The 23,357-nt window shown below is 38.6% G+C and overlaps 2 protein-coding genes across 4 annotated transcripts in view; one reads left to right on the forward strand and one right to left on the reverse strand.

Annotated features, from left to right (window-relative positions):
• Nucleotides 1–23,357, forward strand: part of SBF2 (SET binding factor 2) — a 503,560-nt gene that overhangs the window by 78,933 nt on the left and 401,270 nt on the right. The gene's annotated exons all lie outside the window — the stretch shown is intronic.
• On the reverse strand, nucleotides 12,032–12,533 carry LOC123948089 (60S ribosomal protein L21-like). The gene has a single exon (XM_046014554.1). The coding sequence runs from the start codon at nucleotides 12,505–12,507 to the stop codon at nucleotides 12,037–12,039; it is 471 nt and encodes a 156-aa protein (XP_045870510.1). The 5' UTR covers nucleotides 12,508–12,533; the 3' UTR covers nucleotides 12,032–12,036.

The following is a 23,357-nucleotide window of genomic DNA, read 5'->3' on the forward strand; positions in this document are numbered from 1 at the left end:
AGTAACTGCATATATTGGCTTCTGGTAGAGGCATCACTGTCTCTGACTTGTAGCAGTGTGCATTTTGTGGTTTTACAGTGATGATACTTTCAAAGTAATAAATAAAAGAAACTATAATAAATTTGTCAGTGGTTGTTTCATTTGCTTTTTATTTTCTTGAGTATGTAATCGCAAGTTTAACTACTTATTTTTTTTTCATGTTGCATGTAATAATAACTTTTATTTTTAGTTGGTTGTTTTTGTTTTGTTGTTTAAACAAGACACTTAGTAATTTGAAGAGTATAAAGTGAAAAGTCTCCCTTACCTTGCTCATACTCATTCCTGTTTTCTTAAATTAAAACCTCTTTAGTTTTGTTTATTTGTTTTTGTTTTGTTGGTGGACACATACTAGAGGAATGAATGAATATATTGAATAACTAGACAGTATCAATTGGTTCTCTAACACAGAAGATGGGCAATTTAGTAAACCTAATAACTACCTTGTCCCTCTACTTCCTGATAATTTGTTTGCTATGTTAATGTTGTTAGTCTAGAAGAATATTTAAATTATGTTACTAAACTTCAGTTCCTTGAATTATCAAGTGTAGTGTGTCTGCTGATTACTTACTATGGAAAGTAAGGAAATTAGAATACCTCATACTTACCTTTAGTTCCTAAATTATGTGCTGTGACTTTTATACTGCTTATTTAGACACTAATTTGTTGATAAATTAAATATTTGCTTTTTCCTGAGCTGAATTTTCTTTTTCTTTTTTTTTATTTATTTTTTTGACAGATAGAGATCACAAGTAGGCAGAGAGGCAGGCAGAGAGAGAGAGGGGGCAGCAGGCTCCTTGCTGAGTAGAGAGCCTAATGCGGGGCTCAATCCCCTGAGATCATGACATAAGCCAAAGGCAGAGGCGTAACCCACTGAGCCACCCAGGCACCCCAGATGAATTTTCTTTATCTCTTAGCTTTTAAATTCTTTTAAAAGTTCTTATTTTGAGCTCATTTTCTCACATTCCTTAAGTTGTGTAACTCTAATTAGACACATGTAATAAGGATTAGAGCAATTTATAATGAGAAGATTTCTCAGTTCCATTAGAAGAAATGGGAGGGCAGGATGGTAGAATCATGGTTATTGTCTTCATACAGCTTTGTATATGTTAAGGAAGGAATAGACATATTCTTTGTAATTACAGGGGATGTCAACTGGTGAGAAATTTGGAGAAGATTTTGACTCTGTGTAAAGAGAAAGGAGGTTATAAGATAACTAGATATTTTCAACAGTAGAGTGAAATAATCTCTCAGCTCCCTTTTAGCATCATTTTTTCCCTTTCCTGGTTAGAATTCCATAGCTATTTAACTTTGTTCTGATCTACCCTCAGCTTCCTTGTTCTCCCAGTTTTTTCAATCTATTACTCCCAGCACTGAATGAGCCCAACAATTCATTTATTTCTCTTATGTTTTAAAGCAGCTAAGTCCTTCTGGAGATTACATAACTTGGGCTTTTCCCCCTTAAAGATTTGAAATAAGATATTACGGAAGTACAGAAAAGGAACACTTAGTCTTGGGGCACAGGTGTCAGGAAACATTTCTAAAAAGATATGACACTTGCACTTAATCATGTAAAATGTGTAAGAGTTAACCTGATGATGGGAGAAAAGGAGATGAGATTGACGAGGTGAGTTTCTGGCAGAAGGGACAACATATTTAAAGGCAGATGGATTAATTTGAACTGACCTATTTGTTTGGGGTGCTCTACAAAGATTGTTGAAACTAGAGTGTGCATGAGGGTATGGATGAGAGGTAAGATTTGGATTTTTAGGAAGTTAATCATTATTTTGAATGTGAGGAGAAGTCAGTTAAATAATTTCGAGTGAAATCAGGAAGAACAGTTAAGAAGTCATTGCGGTAGTCTATGTGAGAAATGAGGAGGACCCAAAGCAAAACCATTGTAGTAGGTATGGGAGAATATTGAATTTAAAATCGTACAAGATACATGCTTGTTATTGATGAAGGGGATTCTTTTTTATGGAAGGCCAGATGATCACACAAAGAGGTTCCAATAAGATGGTGTTTACCTTGCTTTGAAATTTTGTTTTCAGTAATGTAGGCTAAGGAAATCGCATTATTTATTTATTTAATTTTTAAAAAGATTTTATTTATTTATTTGAGAGAGAGAAAGAGAGAGCGTGAGAGGGAAGAAGGGCAGAGGGAGAAGCAGACTCCCCGTGGAGCTGGAGCCTGATGTGGGACTTGATCCTGAGAGTCCAGGATCATGATCTGAGCCGAAGGCAGCGGCTTAACCAACTGTACCACCCAGCTGGTAGGAAATTGCATTATTTATAGGTCAAAACTCAATATATCTCTTGGAAAATACATTTTTTAAATCCAGTGAGAAATGTAACTTTCAGAGTGAGAGTACTTAATAGTGTTCCTGACCAGTACATTCTTTCGTACCAGCTATTTTGTTTCTGGACATGATTTAGGTTCCACCCTCCAGATATACATTGAGTTGGAACTGAATCACAAGGAGAGAGAATTTGAATTTGAATTTTGTTGGCACAGACTGTGAGAGAGAGAGAATGGTTCTGAGCTAGTAGTTTGTGCAGTAGCTTCCTAATTAAGTGGTTGGCTTTCTATTTCTGCAGCAGTTTCCTTGTTTGCCAGCTTCCTGCAGTGATGGTGACAGCTTTCCTGATTATGGCTGAGGTAGGATGGTTCTATGGGTTAGGAGTTGATTCTGGGAGGTCATTCACTGTATAGACAGAGCCCACCTCTCCATTTTTACAGTGATTTTGTGAACATCCGATTCTTGTATTAAATCCCCTTTTGCTTAAACTACCTAAAGTGGATTCTGATCCTGGACCAATACAGTAATTGGTACCAAAAGTGTTATAGGCAACAGATCCTCAAGAGATATGGAAGGGTCATTTGTAATCAGTCCAAGGTGCCTCGTGGTAAGAGTTACTTGTTTTCAAAGCAGTCACCTGGAATGGAGTACCTCTTGAAGGCAATGCTTAGGTGGACTGAGTGGCGATATATTTTAGGAGACAAAGGAATATAAAGATTATGGGAGGATTAGCTATTTTTAACTCCAGTACAGAGTTTAAAAAATTGGTTCTGGGGTGATTTTGCCCTCTATGGGCTATTTGGCAGTGTGTGGAGGTATTTTTGGTTGTCATTACTGTGGGAGGAGGGCGCTGCTGGCATTTAGTGGGTGGAGAACAGGGATGCTGCCCTACAGGGCCACCTAGGCTCCACCATACAGCAAAGAGTTACCTGGCCACAGTGTCAGTAGTGCTGAGCTGGAGAAACTCTGATTTAAAGCAAATGGCAGGGGCATCAGATTTAAAATTCTTGGCTGAAATGATTTAGAGAGCTAAAGGGTTTTGCAATTGACTTTAAAGAATCTTTCACATCTTATGACTCCAGGGCTGTCAGAACCAAATCAGGTGTAGAGTCTGATCCAACAAGTTGTTAAACCTACAATGTAGGTTGAGTTCACAGCTTAATCAGGTTTCTTTGGTATATGTTAGGGCATTGATTGGTAAAGAGTGAGATTCCAAGAATTGAAATGGGGACACTTGGAGTATTTGGATTGACTCCAGGTATTCTCCCCACCCCCCCCTTCAGGTATTCTTACTCTGTAATTTTTTTTTTAAATATTTTATTTATTTGACAGAGAGAAATCACAACTAGGCAGAGAGGCAGGCAGAGAGAGAGGAGGAAGCAGGCTCCCTGTGGAGCAGAGAGCCAGACGTGGGGCTCCATCCCAGGACCCTGGGATCATGACCTGAGCCGAAGGCAGAGGCTTTAATCCACTGAGCCACCCAGGCGCCCCTCTTACTCTGTAATTTTTAATGAGCCTCCCCTGTCAGCAGAAGCAACCTCTCTTTCCTTGAGCTCACCTTGTAGAGCCAGGGCTGTTCTCATTCCCATCCCTACCATCTCATCGTCTTTAGACCTACAGCTAAAGTGAGATCCCAGCAAGTCCAATGGGCCAATTTCAAACTCAAAGACAGATTTTATGGATCAAAAGAATTGCCAATATTTTACTCAATTATTTTAGCAAAAAATAGGAAATAGATACGAAATTGGATTTTGAGGGTGCTAGACCAGGAAAGGAGGAATCTAATTTTAGTTTGGGCTGAATTGATTAATGTAGCTTTACTTAATTAGAGATTTCAGATTTGGTAATTGCTCAGGGAGCAAGGACTGGTTCTAATCTCTTGTTTGGTTGACCGAAACCTTTATTCACTGTTGATCTACACTGAATAAAGTTGAGATGCCCAGAACTGGGGAGTTAGGACTGTTGGGGTGAATTTATTATGTTTGGCTGGCTTCCTGGATATCTGATAGTCCCATCTATGTCCCCCAAGATGGATGTTCTACTGTCTTTAAGAAAATACAGTGATAAGGGGAAGCAGCATCCTTAAAAAGTGCTGTAGTGACTGTCTTGTCTAGCCTTGGTATGAATATGAGAGACACTATTATAAGACGGTCCCCCTGAATTCAGTGGGATCCTGCAATGGCAGAGGTAAGTAACAACTTAAACCATCAGAGGCAAGGTGGGCATGGTTATCAGGGTACAAATTGATTAAAGTGTCCCTAATACTGTTATGTAGGGGCAGCTCACTAAAGTACCTTTGTTTGAGGCAGAACTTTTTTTTTTCTTTTTTGGGAATATCACAAGTGGATTTACTTTTCTTCATACCCTTTGCTAAAGAAAGGGATCTTTGGCCATTTATGAGTATAATTGCATCAGGGAAAGGAAAATACTCAAACCTTTCCGGGGTTTTTAGGACCTGAGCTAATGCTAGTTCCTAGTGACTCAGGATATGACCATATCTCACCAGGCAGAATGGTAGCTTTATAGAAATCAGGTACGGAATGAAACTTTGGCCTGAAACTATTTCATAGTGGGCCTAGGAATTCATCCTGTGGTTTTATCTTGTTTTTAGTGCATATTTAGAATAAATGTGGGTTTTTAAAAAGATTTTATTTATTTGAGGGGGAGAGAAAGGGAGAGAGCGAGTACAAGTGGGATGAGGGGCAGAGGGAGACGCAGACTTCTGGCTGAGCAGGGAGCCCGATGGGGGGCTTGATCCTGGGACTGCAGGATCATGACCTGAGCTCTTCAAATGCTTAACCAAATGAGCCACTCAGACACCCCTGAAACAAATTTGTTTGACAGCTGGGAGAATCCCCCAATTGGTTTCTTTTTCCCCCCCCCCCAATTGGTTTCTCTATCCATGGATTAAGAGCCATTATGGTAGGAAGAGCCAAGTGTAACCCTCTGTAGCTCTCTCTTTCTACCAAGATAAGAAGAAGCAATCTCACATCCTGAATTACAGGGATTAGTGCCACCCTTAAAGACTTGAAAGGTTGGAAAGATTCAGGCTGCTTTTAACTATTGTTTTGCCTGTATGGAAGCTTGATTATGGAGAATGATGGTGTATGATCATAAGCCGCTTTAAACACTCTAATTGTATTTGGTGCTCTGTGTGTCTTCTGTTTACTAGAAATAGACCGTGATACCTGGTGATTAACTATTGATCTATCAAATGCCTTTACTTAGACACACACACACATACACACACATTCTGTCTTAACAGAAATACTAGAAATAACCAACAATGTAGTACAGTGTCACCATATTGCCTCCCATAGTTACATCAGCTTTTTAGCTCTCTGCCATAGCTTAATCTATTGGGATTTTGTTCATCTCATAATCTCAGAGTACATTCCACTGGTCTCATGCGGTGATGACATCATACTGATTGACAGTACTTTGTAATAGAAAACCAACAGGTACCCCAGATCCTTTGTAAAGACCCTGATGATGGGTATGTGAAACACAGAGATTTTTAGGATCTGACACCTTCATGAAGTTTCTGAGATCATGTTTTGGGGTATGTTGAGATGTCCCTTCTGAAGTAGAAGATAAACCACTATGTCTTATATCCCCTGCTCTCAAAAGGACATACAATAACTGGTGGGCCTCTTTGACTTTGGGTTCAGAATATACTACATGTAAGTGTACTGTTACGACCCCTTTATTGAGGTATCTGTAAAGCTGTCCTTATGTTGCTATATGGGAGCTTGTTGCAGGCTCAGAAAGAAGAGTCATCATGAGGCCCTTTGATTTTGGAGCTAAACTGTCTCCTCTTTAGCAAGCAAATATTTTACTTTGGAAAAAGTCTTCAGGCTTGCTGTTACATCTGACAGAGAATGAATATCCAAGTACTGGATACCAGTGATAAGAGCTACCTATGTAGGGCATGCCTAGTAAGCAACATTCCATCATCAAAAGAAGTGGTATATCTAGGATTGGGACAAGTTGAAGGCACTAAAAGCACATGTGCATTGCACACGGAAAAGGCTTTTTCTCTACAGGTACCTCTCGTAACTCCACACCCATGTTTCATTCCTGAGGAGTTCCCCATGTGTCTGGTTAACAGATGGTTCTATACGATGTGTTGGCACTTTGTCAGGCTAATGGGTAGACCCTGGTAGAAACTACCAGTTTCTTCCTAATATTAATTTTTCTTCTCTTTCTTTAGAAACAAAACTGTGGGTTTTTTTTTTTCCTTTTTCTTTTTTTCTTTTCAGCCTTACAGTTGTCACTTAACTAAGGTTCTCATTTGGTTGGGTATGCTTATGTGACTAGGGTTTAGCCAGTGATAAATAAGTGATATTGTTCTTCTAGGAATTCTCCTTAAATAATCTGTGCTCTTCTTTCTTCTCAGTGTCTACTTGAAATGTGGATATGTTATTTGGAGCTCTAACAGACATATTAAACCAAGGCAATGAGGGCCAAACCCTGTAGATAGTCGAGTGGAGAACCCAAAGAAGCTGGATTCCTGAGATCATAGATCTGTCAATCCTGTACTCCTAATTATGGAGTTCTTTTATGTGAAATGAAATAAGCCTCTATTTTGTTTAAACTGCTAATACTTTATGTTTTCTGTCATATGCTGCTAAACCTAATCCTAACAGAGTCAATAAATGCTTAGATGGATAAAGTGCCACTCTCTGAGACAGGGAATGGAGGAGAGAGATACAGGTGTTACAGAAAAGATGGAAAATCCATTTTGGTCTTAATTTGCTATGTCTGCAGAAGTGCTCAGTGAGGAGTATAGATGGATGACATGAGAAGCTTGAAAAAGATGCCGTTTTATCTGATAGGAGAAGACAATGTATGTTCTCAGGTGAGTTTCAAGGAAAACAGCTTGTTGTAAAGTATATTATAACCGGTCTAGAATTTGGTTTTTGTTTTGCGGAATAGGAAGTTTGATGTTTGAGAAGAGTTGAGTAGAAGATATATGGCTAAGATTATCTGTGCTATAGTTCTGCTCAAAGGTGAACTTTGAGTTGGAAGTTAAGAGACGCAGAAGAACATGGATTTGTGAAGGGGAGAACATTGTAGGTGGAGGACATGTTTAAGATATTTGAGAAGAAGAAATTTGGCATCTGTATTTCTTTAAAAGCCTGACTGATTTTTAAGGCACAGGTTACTAGAGATTCTTTAAAACATGGAGATTTTTCTGCCTTTTTTACTGACTTAGGGTTAGGGAATCCATTGATAAGGACATGTTGAATGAGTTTTAATAAAAAATTTAAATGTATAATGCTAGGTTGCATTGTGCAAAAAAGGGAATCTCTTGTTTGAGAAAAATGAACATGGTAAACTTTGCTGTTCATTAATCAGTAACTTTTCTCCTTAGTTAAAAAAGTTTCCCCTTAGTTTAAAATTCTTTTTTTTTTTTTAAAGATTTTATTTGTCAGACGGAGATCACAAGTAGGCAGAGAAAGAGGAGGAAGCAGGCTCCCCACTGAGCAGCACCCCCAACGCAGGGCTCTATCCCAGGACCCCAGGACCATGACCCCAGGCGAGCCAAAGACAGAGGTTTTAACCCACTGAGCCATCCAGGCACGCTTATTTTAAGATTCTTATGCTAAAACTAAGTACCTGTCACATAGTAACGTGTCTTCAATAGGAGGGAAACTTAAAAAGCATAGCTAAAGTGATACAGCAAGTCATAGTAGAGAGGAATTGTTTCAGGAATTGTTAGGAATTTGCTATTCTCTTTTCATTGTAAAAGAATGGATATATTATACTGCTACCTTATTAGTATTTTTAAGCTGTTTCTAAGAAATTTATCTGAAATGTTCATGTGGGAATATTTTTTTCTGTTGTATTATGAACAGAGGTTAGATATTCTGTGATATAATGGTAATCCATTTCTAAAATGCTTTGAAAGGCACAGTATTATGCTGCAGAAATTTTTTTTTTAAAAGCTGCTTTTTCTCTTCCCTTCTCTTTTTTGGGGGGAGGGTATTTAAATTCAAATTAGGGGCACCTGGGTGGCTCAGTGGGTTAAGCCTCTGCCTTCGGCTCCGGTCATGATCTCGGGGTCCTGGGATCGAGTCTCGCATCGAGCTCTCTGCCTGCTTGTGATCTCTTCCTCCTCTCTCTCTGCTTCCTCCTCTCTCTCTCTGCCTCCCTCTCTGCCTACTTGTGATCTCTGTCAAATAAATAAATAAATAAATTCTTAAAAAAAATTCAAATTAGTTAACATACAATGTATTATTTGATTCAGGGGTTGAATTCAGTGATTCAGCATTTGCATATAACACCCAGAGCTCATTACAAGTGCTCCCCTTAATGCCTATCACCCATTTACCCCTTGCCCCCACCAACCTCCTCCTTCCTTCTCTTTTCTTTATACCTCTGTTCTTTCTTCTCTTCTTCTTCTACCTCTCTTTCATTTGCAAGGTTTGCTATTTTCTCAGTATTACAAAAGTACTGGGTTAAGATAAATTTAACCAGTGCAGAGAGAGGTCTTTTATTCTACATCATGCAAAATAACAATGTTTAGGCAGTAGTCTGGAGTTCTTTGCCAGCAGACAAATTATTGAGGCTTAGTTTAAATTCATATAGTTTAAATAGTATAGTTTTCCTAACAAGGTAGTCTACTTGGAAGAGGTTTTTGTCAACAATCATAGTTTTATGCCCTCTAGTGGTAAAATGTATACACTTTACATTTTCTGGTATTTGTTATATGTAGTTTTAAATCCAGAAGGGACCTAAGATCATTTTTCTGTGAGAGACCAAGACTGAGAGGCCTGAGAGCTCTTGATGTAGTATTTTGTTTTGTTTAATGGTGTATGTGTCTATCTGTGAGGAGTTTCTTAAACTAGTTTGAAGGTATTTACTGTGGGAAGATATTTATATTTTCGGTTTTTTCTATTCATAATTACTGTTGTGTCTTTACGATAGTAGTGTTTTGAGAAAAGAAAGTGTTTGGACTTAGGAGAGTGAGTGACGTGAGAAGGGTAATGGAAAGCAAATTGAGAAGACGCAGTGTTTTCTTTAAGTAGTTGATTACTTGTAGGAGATGGTTGAGCTTATTTTTAGCTTGTTTACATTGAGTACAAAGAATGTTAATTATTATATCTCTGGGCTTGCCCTGGAATGGTCTAGTTTCTTTCAGTAGAACAGAAGGAATAGGAGAGAACCAGACTAGACATATTTACTAGGGTCATATACAGATTAGGTTCTATGTTGAAAGAAGAGTTGATTCTGGCAGCCCCCATTCATCCGCCTTGTCAGTACAGCAGCTAAATGTTGCTAGTCAGGCAAGCAATAAACTTCAAGGACAGAGAAATTTTAAGTGATCCTGAAGCCTTTTGGAATAAGGATAGAGAGTAGATGATATTACACTGGGAAGAGGTGTGGATTCATTTGGTACTAGGGCACTAGCCATTGGTTGAGAAGCATTTGACATGGATTCACATTTGTGGTCTGCCACTTATTTATACAGTGTGACTTTGGGACCATTATCTGATTTATTTATGTGTAAAATGGAGATTAATATTTTTATTTCATAGGTTGTTAGGAGTATATGCTTCATGTATAGTAACTGTACTTATAAATGTTGGTTGGATAAATAAAATCTTTAAAAAAAAAGGGGGGTGGTGCCTGGATGGCTCAGTGGGTTAAGTCTCTGACTTCGGCTCAGGTCCTGGTCTCGGGGTCCTGGGATCAAGCCCCACATTTGGGCTCTCTGCTCAGCGGGAAACCTGCTTCCCCCCGCCCCTGCGCCTGTCTCTCTGCTTACTTGTGATCTCTCTCTTTGTCAAATAAATAAATAAAATCTTAAAAAAAATGTTGGTTGGATCTCGATCTGAGGGTGACTGACCTGAGCAAAAATAAAAAACCCCAGTCCTAGGGAGACTTGGATTCTGAACAGTTATTTCAACAGAAGAAAGAACTTTCTAATAATTTGAGAGGTAATGATTTCATTTCACTTCAGATGTTAAGGTAGAAGATGAACAAGTATTTGGGAATGTTTTAGAAGGTATTCAGATGTTGGATTAAATTGTTATAACTTTTATTTTATTAATTTATTTTTTTACCATTTTTTATTTTTTTATTTTTTAAAGATTTTATTTATTTATTTGACAGAGAGAGAGATCACAAGTAGGCAGAGAGGCAGGCAGAGAGAGAGAGGAAGAAGCAGGCTCCCTGCCAAGCAGAGAGCCCGATGCGGGACTCGATCCCAGGACCCCGAGATCATGACCTGAGCTGAAGGCAGAGGCTTAACCCACTGAGCCACCCAGGTGCCCCTTTTTTTTACCATTTTTTAAAAAAAATTTTATTTAGTTGTCAGAGAGAGAGAGTACACACAAGCAGGCAGAGAGGCAGGCAGAAAGAGAGGAGGAAGCAGGCTCCCCACTGAGCAAGGAGCCCAATGCAGGACTTGATCCCAGGACCCCAGGATCATGACCTGAGCCAAAGGCAGTGGCTTAACCAACTGAGCCACCCAGGTGTCCCTATAACTTTTATTTTAATCAAATATGATTGATAAAACTCATAAGAATGACAGTTTACTCTATGTACTTAATATTTTTACTTTTTCCGTTGTTCTTTCAGCTTGATGCTTCGGTATTGCTTCTTGTAGCATTTCCTTTCTGTTTGAACAATTTCCTTTAGCTGATCTTTAAGGGTAGGTTTGCTAGTGACAAATTCTTTTGGTTTTTTTTCATCTGAAAACATTCATTTTCCCTTCACTCCTGAAGAATAGTTTTGTTGGAAACAATTCATAGTTGACCATTTTTTCTTTTAACACTTGAAAAGTGTTGTACCTTTCCTCTGACTTCCATGATTTCTGATGAGCAGTTTGCTGTCATTTGAGTTGGTGTTATTCTGTTGTTCTTTCTCTCTGGCTTCTTTCAAGAGCTTTTTCTTCTTAGTTTCTAGAAGTTTAATAATGAGGTGTCTTTGTGTAAATTGCTTTTGAGTTTATTCTGTTTGAAGTTTACTCAACTTCTTGTATTTTTTGGTTGCTTTGCCAAATTTGGGAGTATTTCAGCCATTACTATCTCTAAATACTCTTTCAGTGCTGCCTCTTGTCTTCTAATACTCCAGTGTTATGAACACTAGATATTTTGTTATGGTCCCGTGAGTTCCCCAAGGCTCTGTTCTTCATATTTCTCTTTTTTTTTTTTTTTTTTAAAGATTTTGTTTATTTATTTGACAGAGATCACAGGTAGGCAGAGAGGCAGGCAGAGAGAGAGGAAGGGAAGCAGGCTCCCTGCTGAGCAGAGAGCCCGATGCCGGGCTCGATCCCAGGACCCTGGGATCATGACCTGAGCGGAAGGCAGAGGCTTTAACCCACTGAGCCACCCAGGGGCCCCTCTTCATATTTCTCTTAGTTCATTATGTTCTCTTCCTTATTTTTTCTTAGTTCAGATTGGGTACATTCTACTGACTTGTCCTCAAGTTCGCTAATTCTAACCTATACCATAACCAGTCTACTGTTGAACCTATCCATTGAGATTTTTATTTTTGTTATTTAATGCTCAAGAATTTTATTAATTTATTTATTTAGGAGGTTATTTTGTATTTTTTGGTTTTAGAATTTCCTTTTGATTTATAATTCATGGTATTTTCTGTTTTTCATCATTCAGGAGAATTTGTGATTGATTTTGATGATTTTTTTTTTTTTTTTACAGTCTTGAGGTCTTTTATTTTCTTTATATTTATCATGCCATAAATTCATAGGGAATGGGTTCCAGCAGTTCGGGCTCCTTTCCATTGGTTCTCACAAAATGTGCTTCTCTGGGTGGAGCAGACTGACGCTTCAGTTGAATCCAAGTACCTTTCTCTTTGGCTTCCTTTTTCTGATCATTTTCCTTTACACACTTCAGGAAGCTATCTCGGCTCTTTGAATGTTTAATATGCTCAATGCGTACATTAATTCTCTTGGCAAGAATCTTGCCCTTAACTTGTTTGTTTACAACAGCATGCTGAGTAACATTGTAGACTCTTCCAGTTTTGCCATGGTAACATTTGTGGGGCATTCCCTTTTGAACAGTGCCCATTCCCTTGATGTCCACAATATCACCTTTCTTGTAGATTCGCATGTACGTGGCCAAAGGAACAACTTCATGTTTTCTGAAAGGCCTAGAGAACATGTAACGGGTACCCCTCCTCTTTCCCTTTGTGTTGGTCATTTTGGCAAATTACTGGAAGATGGCGGTTCTGGCCGACAATTTTGATGAATTTTAATGACAGCTGCTTAATTTTTTTTTTTTTTAAAGATTTTATTTATTTATTTATTTTAGAGATAGTCTTTGGGGAGGAGCAGAAGAGGGACAAGCAGACTCCATGCTGAGCGCAAAGCCTGATGTAGGGCTAGATCCTACCACCCCAAGATCATGACCTGAGCTGAAATCAGGAGTCAGGTGCCAAACTGACTGAGCCACCCAGGAACCCCTAACAGCTGCTTTAAAATCCTTGTCAGATGTTCCAATATCTGATTCATGTCTGTGTTGACATTAGTTGACTGTCTTTTCTCATTCAGGTTTGGTTCCTGGTATGATGGATGATTTTTTTTTATTATATCCTGGCCATTTTGGCCATTATATTAGTCATTCTGTTTAGATTTAGCACATGGAACATGGTCTAATTTTGTGAGTTGTTGTTCTAGTGGCAGTTTAACTTACAGAACTTTTGCAGTATTATTTTGGTCTTTTTGGTTTATGTGGTTCTCCTGCTGGTTCATGCTGGTGCTGCCTACTGTGGCAAGTGTTCCCCGGGCTGAGATGTCTGATGTTTCTTGGCTGGAGAGATTAATCTCAGGCCCATAGGGCCCAAAATGTTGAATTGATTTTTTTTTTTCTTTCAGTATTTTATTTTTTATTTTTTTCTTTCAGTATTTTAAAGATGTGATTCTACTGTGTTCTAGCTTGCATTTTTTTGAGAAGTCTGCTGTCTTTCTTATTTTTGTTACTCTATATAGGGTGTGCCTTTTTTCTTATGGTTTTCAACATTTTTGCTTTATATCTTTTTAAAATAATACTGTGGGGATGCCTGGGTGGTTCAGTCAGTTAAGCTGCTCCTTTGACTCAGCTCATGATCCCAGGGTCCTGGGATCAAGTCCCAAATCGGGCTCCTTGCTCAGCAGAGAGCCTACGTCTCTCTCTGCCTCTGCCTGCCACTCTGCCTGCTTGTTCCCTCTCTCTCTTTGACAAATAAATAAATAAACAAAATCTTTAAAACAAAATAATATGTGATATGCCTTGGTGCAGTTTTCTTTATTATTATTATTGTTGTATTTGGAGTTTGTTGTACTGCTTTAATCATGCATATTAGGCCATTGAAAGTTATTCCACAGGTCATTGCTGCTCTGTTCTGTACTTTTTGGGTCTATTTCTGTGTTTCATTTTGTAGTTTCTATTGCTATAACTTAAAGTTCATGAATCGTTTTTTCTGTAGTGTCTAATTTGTTAATTCTATTCAGTATATTTTTCCTGTCACTCTTCCTTTTTTTTTTTTTTTAAAGATTTTATTTATTTGAGAGAGAGAGCACACATGTGCACAAGCAGGGTGGGTAGCAGAGGGAGAGGGAGAGGCAGGCTCCCTGCTGAGCAGAGCCTGATGTAGTGCTTGTTCCTAGGACCCTGTTATCATGACCTGTGCCCAAGGCAGACGTTAATTGACTGAGCCACCTAGGTGCCCTCATGTTACTATTCCTGGAAATATGCATTATACTCATAATAATTTCGAATGTCCTTATCTACTAATTTCATCACCTGTGTTGATTTGAAGTTTATTTTAGTTAGTTGGTTTTCTTTTCATTATGGCTCATATTTTTCTGCTTCTTTTCATGGCTGGTAGTCTTTAGCTAAATATTAGACGTTGCGTATTTTACTCTGTTGAGTGCTGAATATTTTTATGTTCTTATGTGTATTCTTGAACTTTGTCCTCAAATGTAATTAAATCACTTGGAAATGGTTTGATATTTTTGAGTCTTGTTTTTCCTTTTTGTTAGGTGGGCCCACAGCAGCATTTAGTATAAGGCCTAATTTTTCCACACTACTGAGGCAATATACCCTTCTGAAATTTCTGCCTGAAGCCCAAGGAATTAAAATAGTTTTTCCCCCTCCTCCCGCTTCCTGGCTGTTGGGAACACAAACTATTTCTGCCTTTTGTGAGCTCTGGAGAGTCATTTTCTCTTTTCCTTTCATGTGGTTTATTCCCTGGCCTCTGAGGTGGTTTTCTCATACTCAAGTACTAATTGCTATTTAGCTGAAGACTCAGGAGACCATCTGTGGATCTCTGGTCTCTCTTCCTATGACTCTCTCTTCTCTTTGGTATTCTGCTCTGTGAACTACAATCTTGGCTTTCCTGGACTCCCAACTCTATTGCTTCAGCTCAGGGACACTGTTGGACTCTGCTTGGATTTCCCTTTCCCGCTTCCTGCAGTCTGGAAATGCTCACCAGGGAGTAAACTGGAGCACTTATTTGTTTACTTTCTCTCAGGGTTCACTGTCCTCTATTGCCTGATGTCAGTGTCTGAAAACCATTGTTTCACATATTTTTGCCTGGCTTTTAGTTGTTACAGGTTGGTGGATATATTCAGCCATTGTTACTTCCATCTTGGGTGATGTGGAAGTTCCTAAAGTAATGACTTTAGACAGTTTTATTATGTAGCCACTGGGAGAATCATTTAAGGATTTTGATCAAGAAAGTTAGCATGATAAACTTTGACTTTGCAGAGCTTATTTCCATACTGCCAGCTGCTTGAACATGTTGGAGTGAAGAGAAGCAGGAATCTCAGGGAGTGAGGTGGTGAGGCTGCTGCTGTCTTCCAGGTGAAAGATGATGGGAGTGAACTGGGGTGATCATTAGTGGTGCTCAGAGTGAGGGCACATTTGGAAGGTATTTGGAGGTACAGACTTAAGAAGCCTTTCTTTTTAAAAATATTGATATGCAATTGTATAGTTTTTTTTTTAAAGATTTTATTTATTTATTTATTTGACAGACAGAGATCACAAGTAGGGAGAGAAGCAGGCAGAGAGAGGCAGGGAAGCAGGCTCCCTGCAGAGGAGAGAGCCCGATGAGGGGCTCGATCCCAGGACCCCTGGATCATGACTTGAGCTGAAGGCAGAGGTTTTAACCCACTGAGCCACCCAGGCGCCCCAGTTGTATAGTTTTTATAGCATTTCAGACTGCTGTAGTTCTTTCTTTACTGCTATTAAAGAAGACATTTTATAAAGTAAGAAGATGCATTCTAAAGAGCTTCATAATATGCAGGTTTTTAAAAGATTTTGTTTATTTATTTGACAGACAGTGAGAGAGGGAACACAAGCTAGGGAAGAGGGAACACAAGCTAGGGAAGAGGGAACACAAACTGGGGGAGTGGGAAACAAGCAGGCAGAGTGGAAGAGGAAGAAGCAGGCTTCCTGCTTAAGGGAGCCCAATGTGGGGCTCAATCCCATGACCCTGGGATCATGACCTGAGCCCAAGGCAGACGCTTAATGACTGAGCCAACCAGGCGCCCCAGTATGCAAAGTTATACATTTAGTTTTAATTTCAGTTTGTTCTCTTTTTTGTTTTTCCTTTTTTTTTTTTTAAGATTTTATTTCTTTGACAGAAAGAGACAATGAGAGAGGGAACACAAGCAAGGGGAGTAGGAGAGGGAGGAGTAGACTTCCTGCATGGAGCCCCATATGGGACTTGATTCCAGGCCTCTGGGATCACTACCCTAGCTGAAGGCAGACTCTTAACAACTGAGCCATCCAGGTGCCCCCTCTTTTCTGTTTTTCTTAATCCTGACATTTATTCTCTAAATCATTGAATTTATGCATTATCGATGAATTTTCAGTTTACTAGAGACAAAAGTTGGATAGCTGTTGTTGATTTATTATTTTTAATGGTATACTTTGTTCTCTATTCTGTTCAATTTTAAGTGCATTCTTTTCACTTCTGTAAAAGCCCGTGGGCTCTTTGCTAAGTTTAACTCTGGACAAAAATAGTTTGTGTGTTTTAAATAAACTTGTTGAATAATAGGAGATTATACTGGAAAATCAGAAAATCATATTACATTCCTACCTAAATTATTGAATAACCACGAAAGACTTGTTTCAGTTGAAATAAAAGACTTCTTTGATTAAATACTAAATGGATCAAATATGAAAGCCTTTTGTGGGATAATTTCCTACATGCTTTCATTTCAGTGAATGAACAGTTTTTATTTTCCTTATCCTTTGAAAATTGGTCTACACTGACACAATCAGATCTACTTATTTTGATGAGCTTCGATAACTTAAGTCTTCTGGTGAACAAGCAAACAACATTTAAACAATTATCTTTTGCTCAAAAGCAGAATTTACAAATTGAGGATGGGAAGCTTAGGACTTTCAAGTTGAATATGATCCTCATCTTAATTTACCTATGAACATGTAAATTAAGTTTCTGTTGGTCAGCTTCTACCCTATTAAGATGAGTAAGTCAATTGTATGTACCGGAAAGGTCAGAATTTCTGATTTTCTAGCCTTGTGCTTTTGCTTTAATCATTTCCCCGGAGATGACATTCTCAATGAAGTAGAGAACAGGTACTGGGCATATCACTGAAGTTCCAAGCAGATTGTTTTGATATAGAATGCAATAGGATTGGTACCAACATCAGTAATGTGTTTATTGCATGTTTGGTCAAGACGTTTTCTAAGTAGAAATTTGACTCTATGACTCTAGTTGGTAAATTAAAAATTTAATCAGACTATACCAATATTAATGTAGTTTTTTTTGGTTTTTTTTTTTTTTTTTTGAAAATATTCTCTGGAGGAACTTCTTTCTTTTTTTTAAAGATTTTATTTATTTATTTGACAGACAGAGATCACAAGTAGGCAGAGAGGCAGGTGGGGGAGGGGGTTGGGAAGCAGGCTCCCTGCTGAGCAGAGAGAGGGCTCAAACCCAGGACTCTCAGATCATGACCTGAGTTGAAGCATGGCTCAGCCCACTGAGCGACCCAGGCGCCCCACTGGAGGAATTTCTTGAGCAATTTTTTTTTTTTAAAGATTTTATTTATTTATTTATTTATTTGATAGAGACACAGTGAGAGAGGGAACACATGCAGAGGGAGTGGGAGAGGGAGAAGCAGTCTCCCCATTGAGCAAGGAGCCCCATGTGGGGCATGATCCCAGGACACTGGGATCATGATCTGAGCTGAAGACAGGTGTCCCTTGAGCAGTTTTTTTAGTATAACACAGATCATTGCCATTTTTTCCCAATTTTTGTGTTTTTTTGCTGAAATTGTTTTTACTGAGACTTTGTCAGTACTCATCAAACTATTAACTTAAAGGGTCCCATTTTCTGATATATATGTCCTAACTAAAAACCCAAACCAAACCAAACCAAAACAAACAACACCCAGTGATATAAATATAGTAGGTAACAGACATAGGATATAAAAAGTGAATGTGCTGGGCTGACTAAAGAAATTTCACAGAGATATAACTTGATAGAGATATTTATATAGATACACGATAGAATCAAAATGTTTAAAAAAAAAGATTTACATACTTCATTCAAAAGTAACTTTAATAAATCAAGAGTCCTGTGATCACCAAAAGACCTAATACAACACTAGGCTTCACTGTTAGTCGTCCAATTATTGAGAGTGGCATTTCTCTACATTCTATCAGTTACATCAGCTCAGTAATGTCTGGTATTATATTCAGCTCTGAGTCGTGCTTCGACAAACCTGTACATCCTCATTTTGTTGTAACATCATGGTTGTCATAATCATTATCATCAGTAACATTTATATAGTGTTTACCATATGCCAAACACTTATTGAAATATTTTACATGTATATTAACTTAAATGTTTTTCACAAGAACTCTATGAGGTAGGGGGTACCTGGGTGGCTCAGTCGTTAAGCGTCTGCCTTCAGCTCAGGTTGTGATCCCAGGGTCTGGGATCAAGCCCCGCATCAGGCTCCCTGCTCAGCGGGAAGCCTGCTTCTCCCTCTCTCACTCTCACCTGTCTCTCGCTATGTCAAATAAATAAATACAATCTTAAAAAAAAAAAAAAAACAAAACTCTAAGAGGTAGGTAACGGTATCCCTTTTTAGTGCTGCGAAAAAAAATGAAGCACAGAGAGGTAATGTCATTTTCCCTGGGTCACATAGCAAATAGATATGGAAGTGGGTTAGGATATATGTAGTGTAGATCCTGAGTCCATGTTCTTAACCATGTTAAAAAAAAAAAAAAAAATATATATATATATATATATATATATATATATATATATATATATATGGATCCATGGGACAAATTGAAAATATTTAGAGAAGATTGGGGCGGTGGGGAGAGGCATGGGGACAAGATTTTTGTTAGCTGTATTAAAATATTTGAAGGACTGTCAAGTAGAAATGGCACTAAATTTATCCTGTATTCCAAGAAGGTAGACTGTGACCAACAGGTAGATAGTATAGCAAAACTGATTTTTTCTCAGTTTTTTTTCATGTAAACAAAATCAAATACCTATTAATGTAATGAAGTGGTTATTACCAAATATTTCAATTTTCTAGGAGTGCTATAACAAAATACTGCAAATTGGTGGTAGCTTAAGACAACGGAAATTTATTCTCACTGTTCTAGAAACCAGAAGACTGAAATGAGGGTGTTTGGCAAGGTGGTTTTTTCTGGAGTGTTCTGAAAGTCGATATCATTGCCTCTCTCCTATTTTGGTGGTTGCCTGCAATCTTTGTGGCGTTCTTTGACTTACAGTTACAACTCTACAGTCTCTGCTTTTGTCTTCAAGTGATATTTTCCCTGTGTGTTTATCTTTGTCTCTATTTATTTTATTTTAAATGTTTTATTTATTTATTTGATGGGGGAGAGCTTGAGTGGTAGGGAGGGGTAAAGGAAGAGGGAGAAGCAGACTCCCCACAGCGGGGAGCCTGAAATGGGGCTCTGGGGCTCTATATCAGGACCCTGGGATCATGACTTGAGCTGAAGGCAGATGCTTAACCAGCTGAGCCACCCAGGTGCCCTGTGTCTCTGTTTTTTATTACTGGGGCACCTGTCACTGGATTAAGGCATACCCTAATGCACTATGACTTCAACTTAACTGATTTTATCTTCTAAGACTATATTTCCAAATAAGGTTTTATTTTGAGGTTTTAGGTAGACATGGATCTTTGAGGTACACTATTCAACCTGGTGTATCTAAAAACTAAACACATGTCCTATCCTCTGGGGTTTTAAATTTTTCAAATTTATTTAAAGATACCCATCTATATTGTGATGAAAAACCAAAAGGTATATAAAGAGAGAGCCAGAAAAGAGAGAAAAATAACTAATCTTAAATTTTAACAGATACACTTGTCTTTTCAGTTTCAATTCACATATTACATTTAGTGTCATTTTTAAAATAAAAGAATTTGATAAATTGATTATGATAACATACATCCATAATTAAATATTTCATATATCAGTTTCTCAGAAAGATCTTCTGCTGTGATAATAATCCAAAGGTAAGATAGGCTGCCTTCAGATACTGCGCATTTGTTTCACAATACCTGTCCAAACACAGATTAGAAGAGCCTGGTGAAATATAGGAGGAATGTATACATTACAGATAACTTGTGTCAGGACTCTCTTCATCCTTCCATAGGCAAAATCTAACTATTTATTTATAATTTTAAAAAAAGATTTTATTTATTTATTTAACAGACAGAGATCACAAGTAGGCAGACAGGTAGACAGAGAGAGAGAGGGAAGCAGGCTCCCTGCTGAGCAGAGAGCCCGATGTGGGCTCCATCCCAGGACCCTGGGATCATGACCTGAGCAGAAGGCAGAGACTTAACCCACTGAGCCACCCAGGCGCCCCCATATGGTATTTTTTTTTTTAAAGATTTTATTTATTTATTTGTTTGACAGAGATTACAAGTAGGCAGAGAGGCAGGCAGAGAGAGAGGGGGAAGCAGGCTCCCTGCTGAGCAAAGAGCCCGATGTGGGGCTCGATCCCAGGAGCCTGGGATCATGACCCGAGCCAAAGGCAGAGGCTTTAACCCACTGAGCCACCCAGATGCCCCGCCCATATGGTATTTTTTATTTTAATTTTTATTCCTAATATATAGAAATATAGTCAATATTTTTATACTGACTCTTTGAGGTCTTGCTAAACTCATTCTAGCCATTTAAAAAAATTTCTTAGGATTTTTTTTACCAGTTGTTTGCAAATAGAGACAGTATTCTGCATTTATTGCACTAGTTAGGACTTAGAGTACAGTGTTGAATACAAGTCATGATAGTGGACATCCTTTTCCTGAATCTTTGTGAGTAAACATTCAGTCTTTAACCATAAAGTACGATGTTAGCCATAGGCTTTGTATAAACCCTCTTTATCTATTGAGAAAGTTGTATTTGTGTTTTGCTGAGGTTTTTTTTCTTAAATCATGAATAAGTATTATATTTTATCCAAAAAAAATTTTTTTTAAGATATGCTTCCAGTGTTTTTTCTTTGTGTTTGTTTGTTTGCTTTAAAGATTTTATTTATTTATTTGACAGAGATCACAAGTAGCCAGAGAGGCAGGCAAAGAGAGAAGGGGAAACAGACTCCCTGCTGAGCAGAGAGCCCAACGTGGGGCTTGATCCCAGGACCCTGGGATCATGACCTGAGCCCAAGGCAGAGGCTTTAACCCACTGAACCACCCAGGCACCCCTGTTTGTTTGTTTTTAAAAGATTTTATTCATTTATTTAACAGACAGAGATCACAAGTAGGCAGAGAGGCAGGCAGAGAGAGAGAGGGAAGCAGGCTCCCTGCTGAGCAGAGAGCACCACACAGGGCTCGATCCCAGGACCCTGAGATCATGATCTGAACAGAAGGCAGAGGCTTAACCCACTGAGCCACCAAGGTGCCCCTCAAACGCTTTTTCTGCATTTACTGAGACAGTTCTAAGGTTTTCCTTTTATTGTCTATTAATATAATTTATTTATGGATTTTAATGGCAGTATGACATTTTCTTGATTTCTATGGCTTTATTATAAAAGTCTTTAAGTCAGGTAATAAGTCCTTTCCTGCTCAGTTTTTTTTTTTTTTAAAGACTTTATTCATTTGACAGACAAAGATCACAAGTAGGCAGAGAGGCAGGCAGAGAGAGAGGGGGAAGCAGGCTCAAGCCCGATATGGGGCTCGATCCCAGGACCCTGAGACCATGACCCGAGCCGAAGGCAGAGGCTTTAACCACTGAGCCACCCAGATGCCCCTCCTGCTCAGTTTTGATTCCACTCCCTATAGTTTCTCCAGTGTGGGAGCCTTGATTACTCCAGCAATTTTAGTTCTTATTGCAGAAATTTGCTCTTTCCTTTTTAGTTGCTGTTTTTAAATTGGCCATTCACGTTTCCAGTGAATACTTGTTGGGTATTTGGGGTTCTCTTGTTTTCTTATCTGCTGTTCTTAAGCCATTATTATTGCTTCCTTCTTACTCTTGTTCAAAAGATGCTGATACTTTGCAGGCTTTGTGATTGTCAGTAGTTTTTCTCCAATTGCAGTATTTTGGGGGATACCTTTTTACCTAGGTTTTTTTTTTTTTTTTTTAAGATTTTATCTATTTATTTATGAGAGGCAGAGAGAGAGATTGGCAGTGGGAGAAGCAGGCAGAACAGGGAGGCTGATGTAGGACTCAGTCCCAGGACCCTGGCATCATGACCTGAGACAAAGGCAGGTGCTCAGTCAACTGAGCCCCCTAGGTGCCCACCTTTTCACCTAGTTTTTGTTGGAAATATTGTCCATGAGTTTTTGATTTTGCCATCTTTTTTCTTTTTTTTAATTGTGGTAAAAAACACATATAAAATATACCATCTTAAACATTTTTAAGTATATAATATAGTAGCGTTAACTATTATACATATACTGTAGCACATCGTTTTATAACATATCCCCAGAATTTTCTCATCTTGCAAAACTGAATCTTTTTACTAACTGAACAACTTACCTTTCCACTCTGCTTGCGACATCTGGCAACTACCATTTTGCTTTTTCTTTTTCTAAGAGCTTGACTACTTTACATACTGCATGTAAATGGAATCTTTTTTTTTTTTTTTTTTTGGTAACAGATTTATATTATTTAGCCTGAAGTCCTCAAAGCTCATTCGTATGACAAGATTTCCTTTTTTTTAAAGGCTGAGTAATATTCCATTGTATGTATGTGCCACATTTTCTTTATCCATTCATTTGTTTTTGTTTTTTAAGATTTTATTTATTTATTTGACAGAGATCACAAGTAGGCAGAGGCAGACAGAGAGAGAGAGGGAGGCAGGCTCCCTGCTGAGCAGAGAGCCTGATGTGGGGCTCAATCCTGGGACCCTGAGATCATGACCTGAGCCAAAGGCAGAGGCTTAAACCTCTGAGCCACCCAGGTGCCCCTGTTTTTGTTTTTTTAAGAGAGGGGGGAAAAGGGGGACGGGCAGAGGAAGAGAGAGAGAATCTTAAGTGGACTCCATACCCAGCGTGGAGTGGAATGTGGGGCTGGATCTCAAAACCATGAGATCATCATTTCTGCGCAATCAAGAGTCTGAGCCAACCAGGCACCCTCTCCATTCATCTGTTAGTGGATGTTTTGGTTACTTCCACCTCTTGGCTAATGTCAGTAATGTTCCAGTAAACACAGATGTGCAAATATCTCTTTGAGATCCTATATTCAGTTCATTTGGATGTATACTTGGGTGCAAAATTGCTGCATCATATGGCGATTCTGGTTTTTTTTTTTTGAGAAGCTTCCATACTGTTTTCCATAATGGCTATAATTATTTTACATTCTAGACAATAGTGCACAAGGGTTCAGTTTCTCTGCATTCTCACCTACACTTTTTATTTTCTGGACTTTTTTAAAAAAGATTTATTTATTTGACAGATAGAGATCACAAGTAGGCAGAGAGGCAGGCAGAGAGAGGAGGAAGCAGGCTCCCTGCTGAGCAGAGAGCCCGATGTGGGGCTCGATCCCAGGACCCCGGGATCATGACCTGAGCTGAAGGCAGAGGCTTTAACCCACCGAGCCACCCAGGTGCC

The sequence above is a fragment of the Meles meles genome, chromosome 8 (assembly GCF_922984935.1).
Source record: "Meles meles chromosome 8, mMelMel3.1 paternal haplotype, whole genome shotgun sequence".
NCBI lineage: Eukaryota > Metazoa > Chordata > Mammalia > Carnivora > Mustelidae > Meles > Meles meles.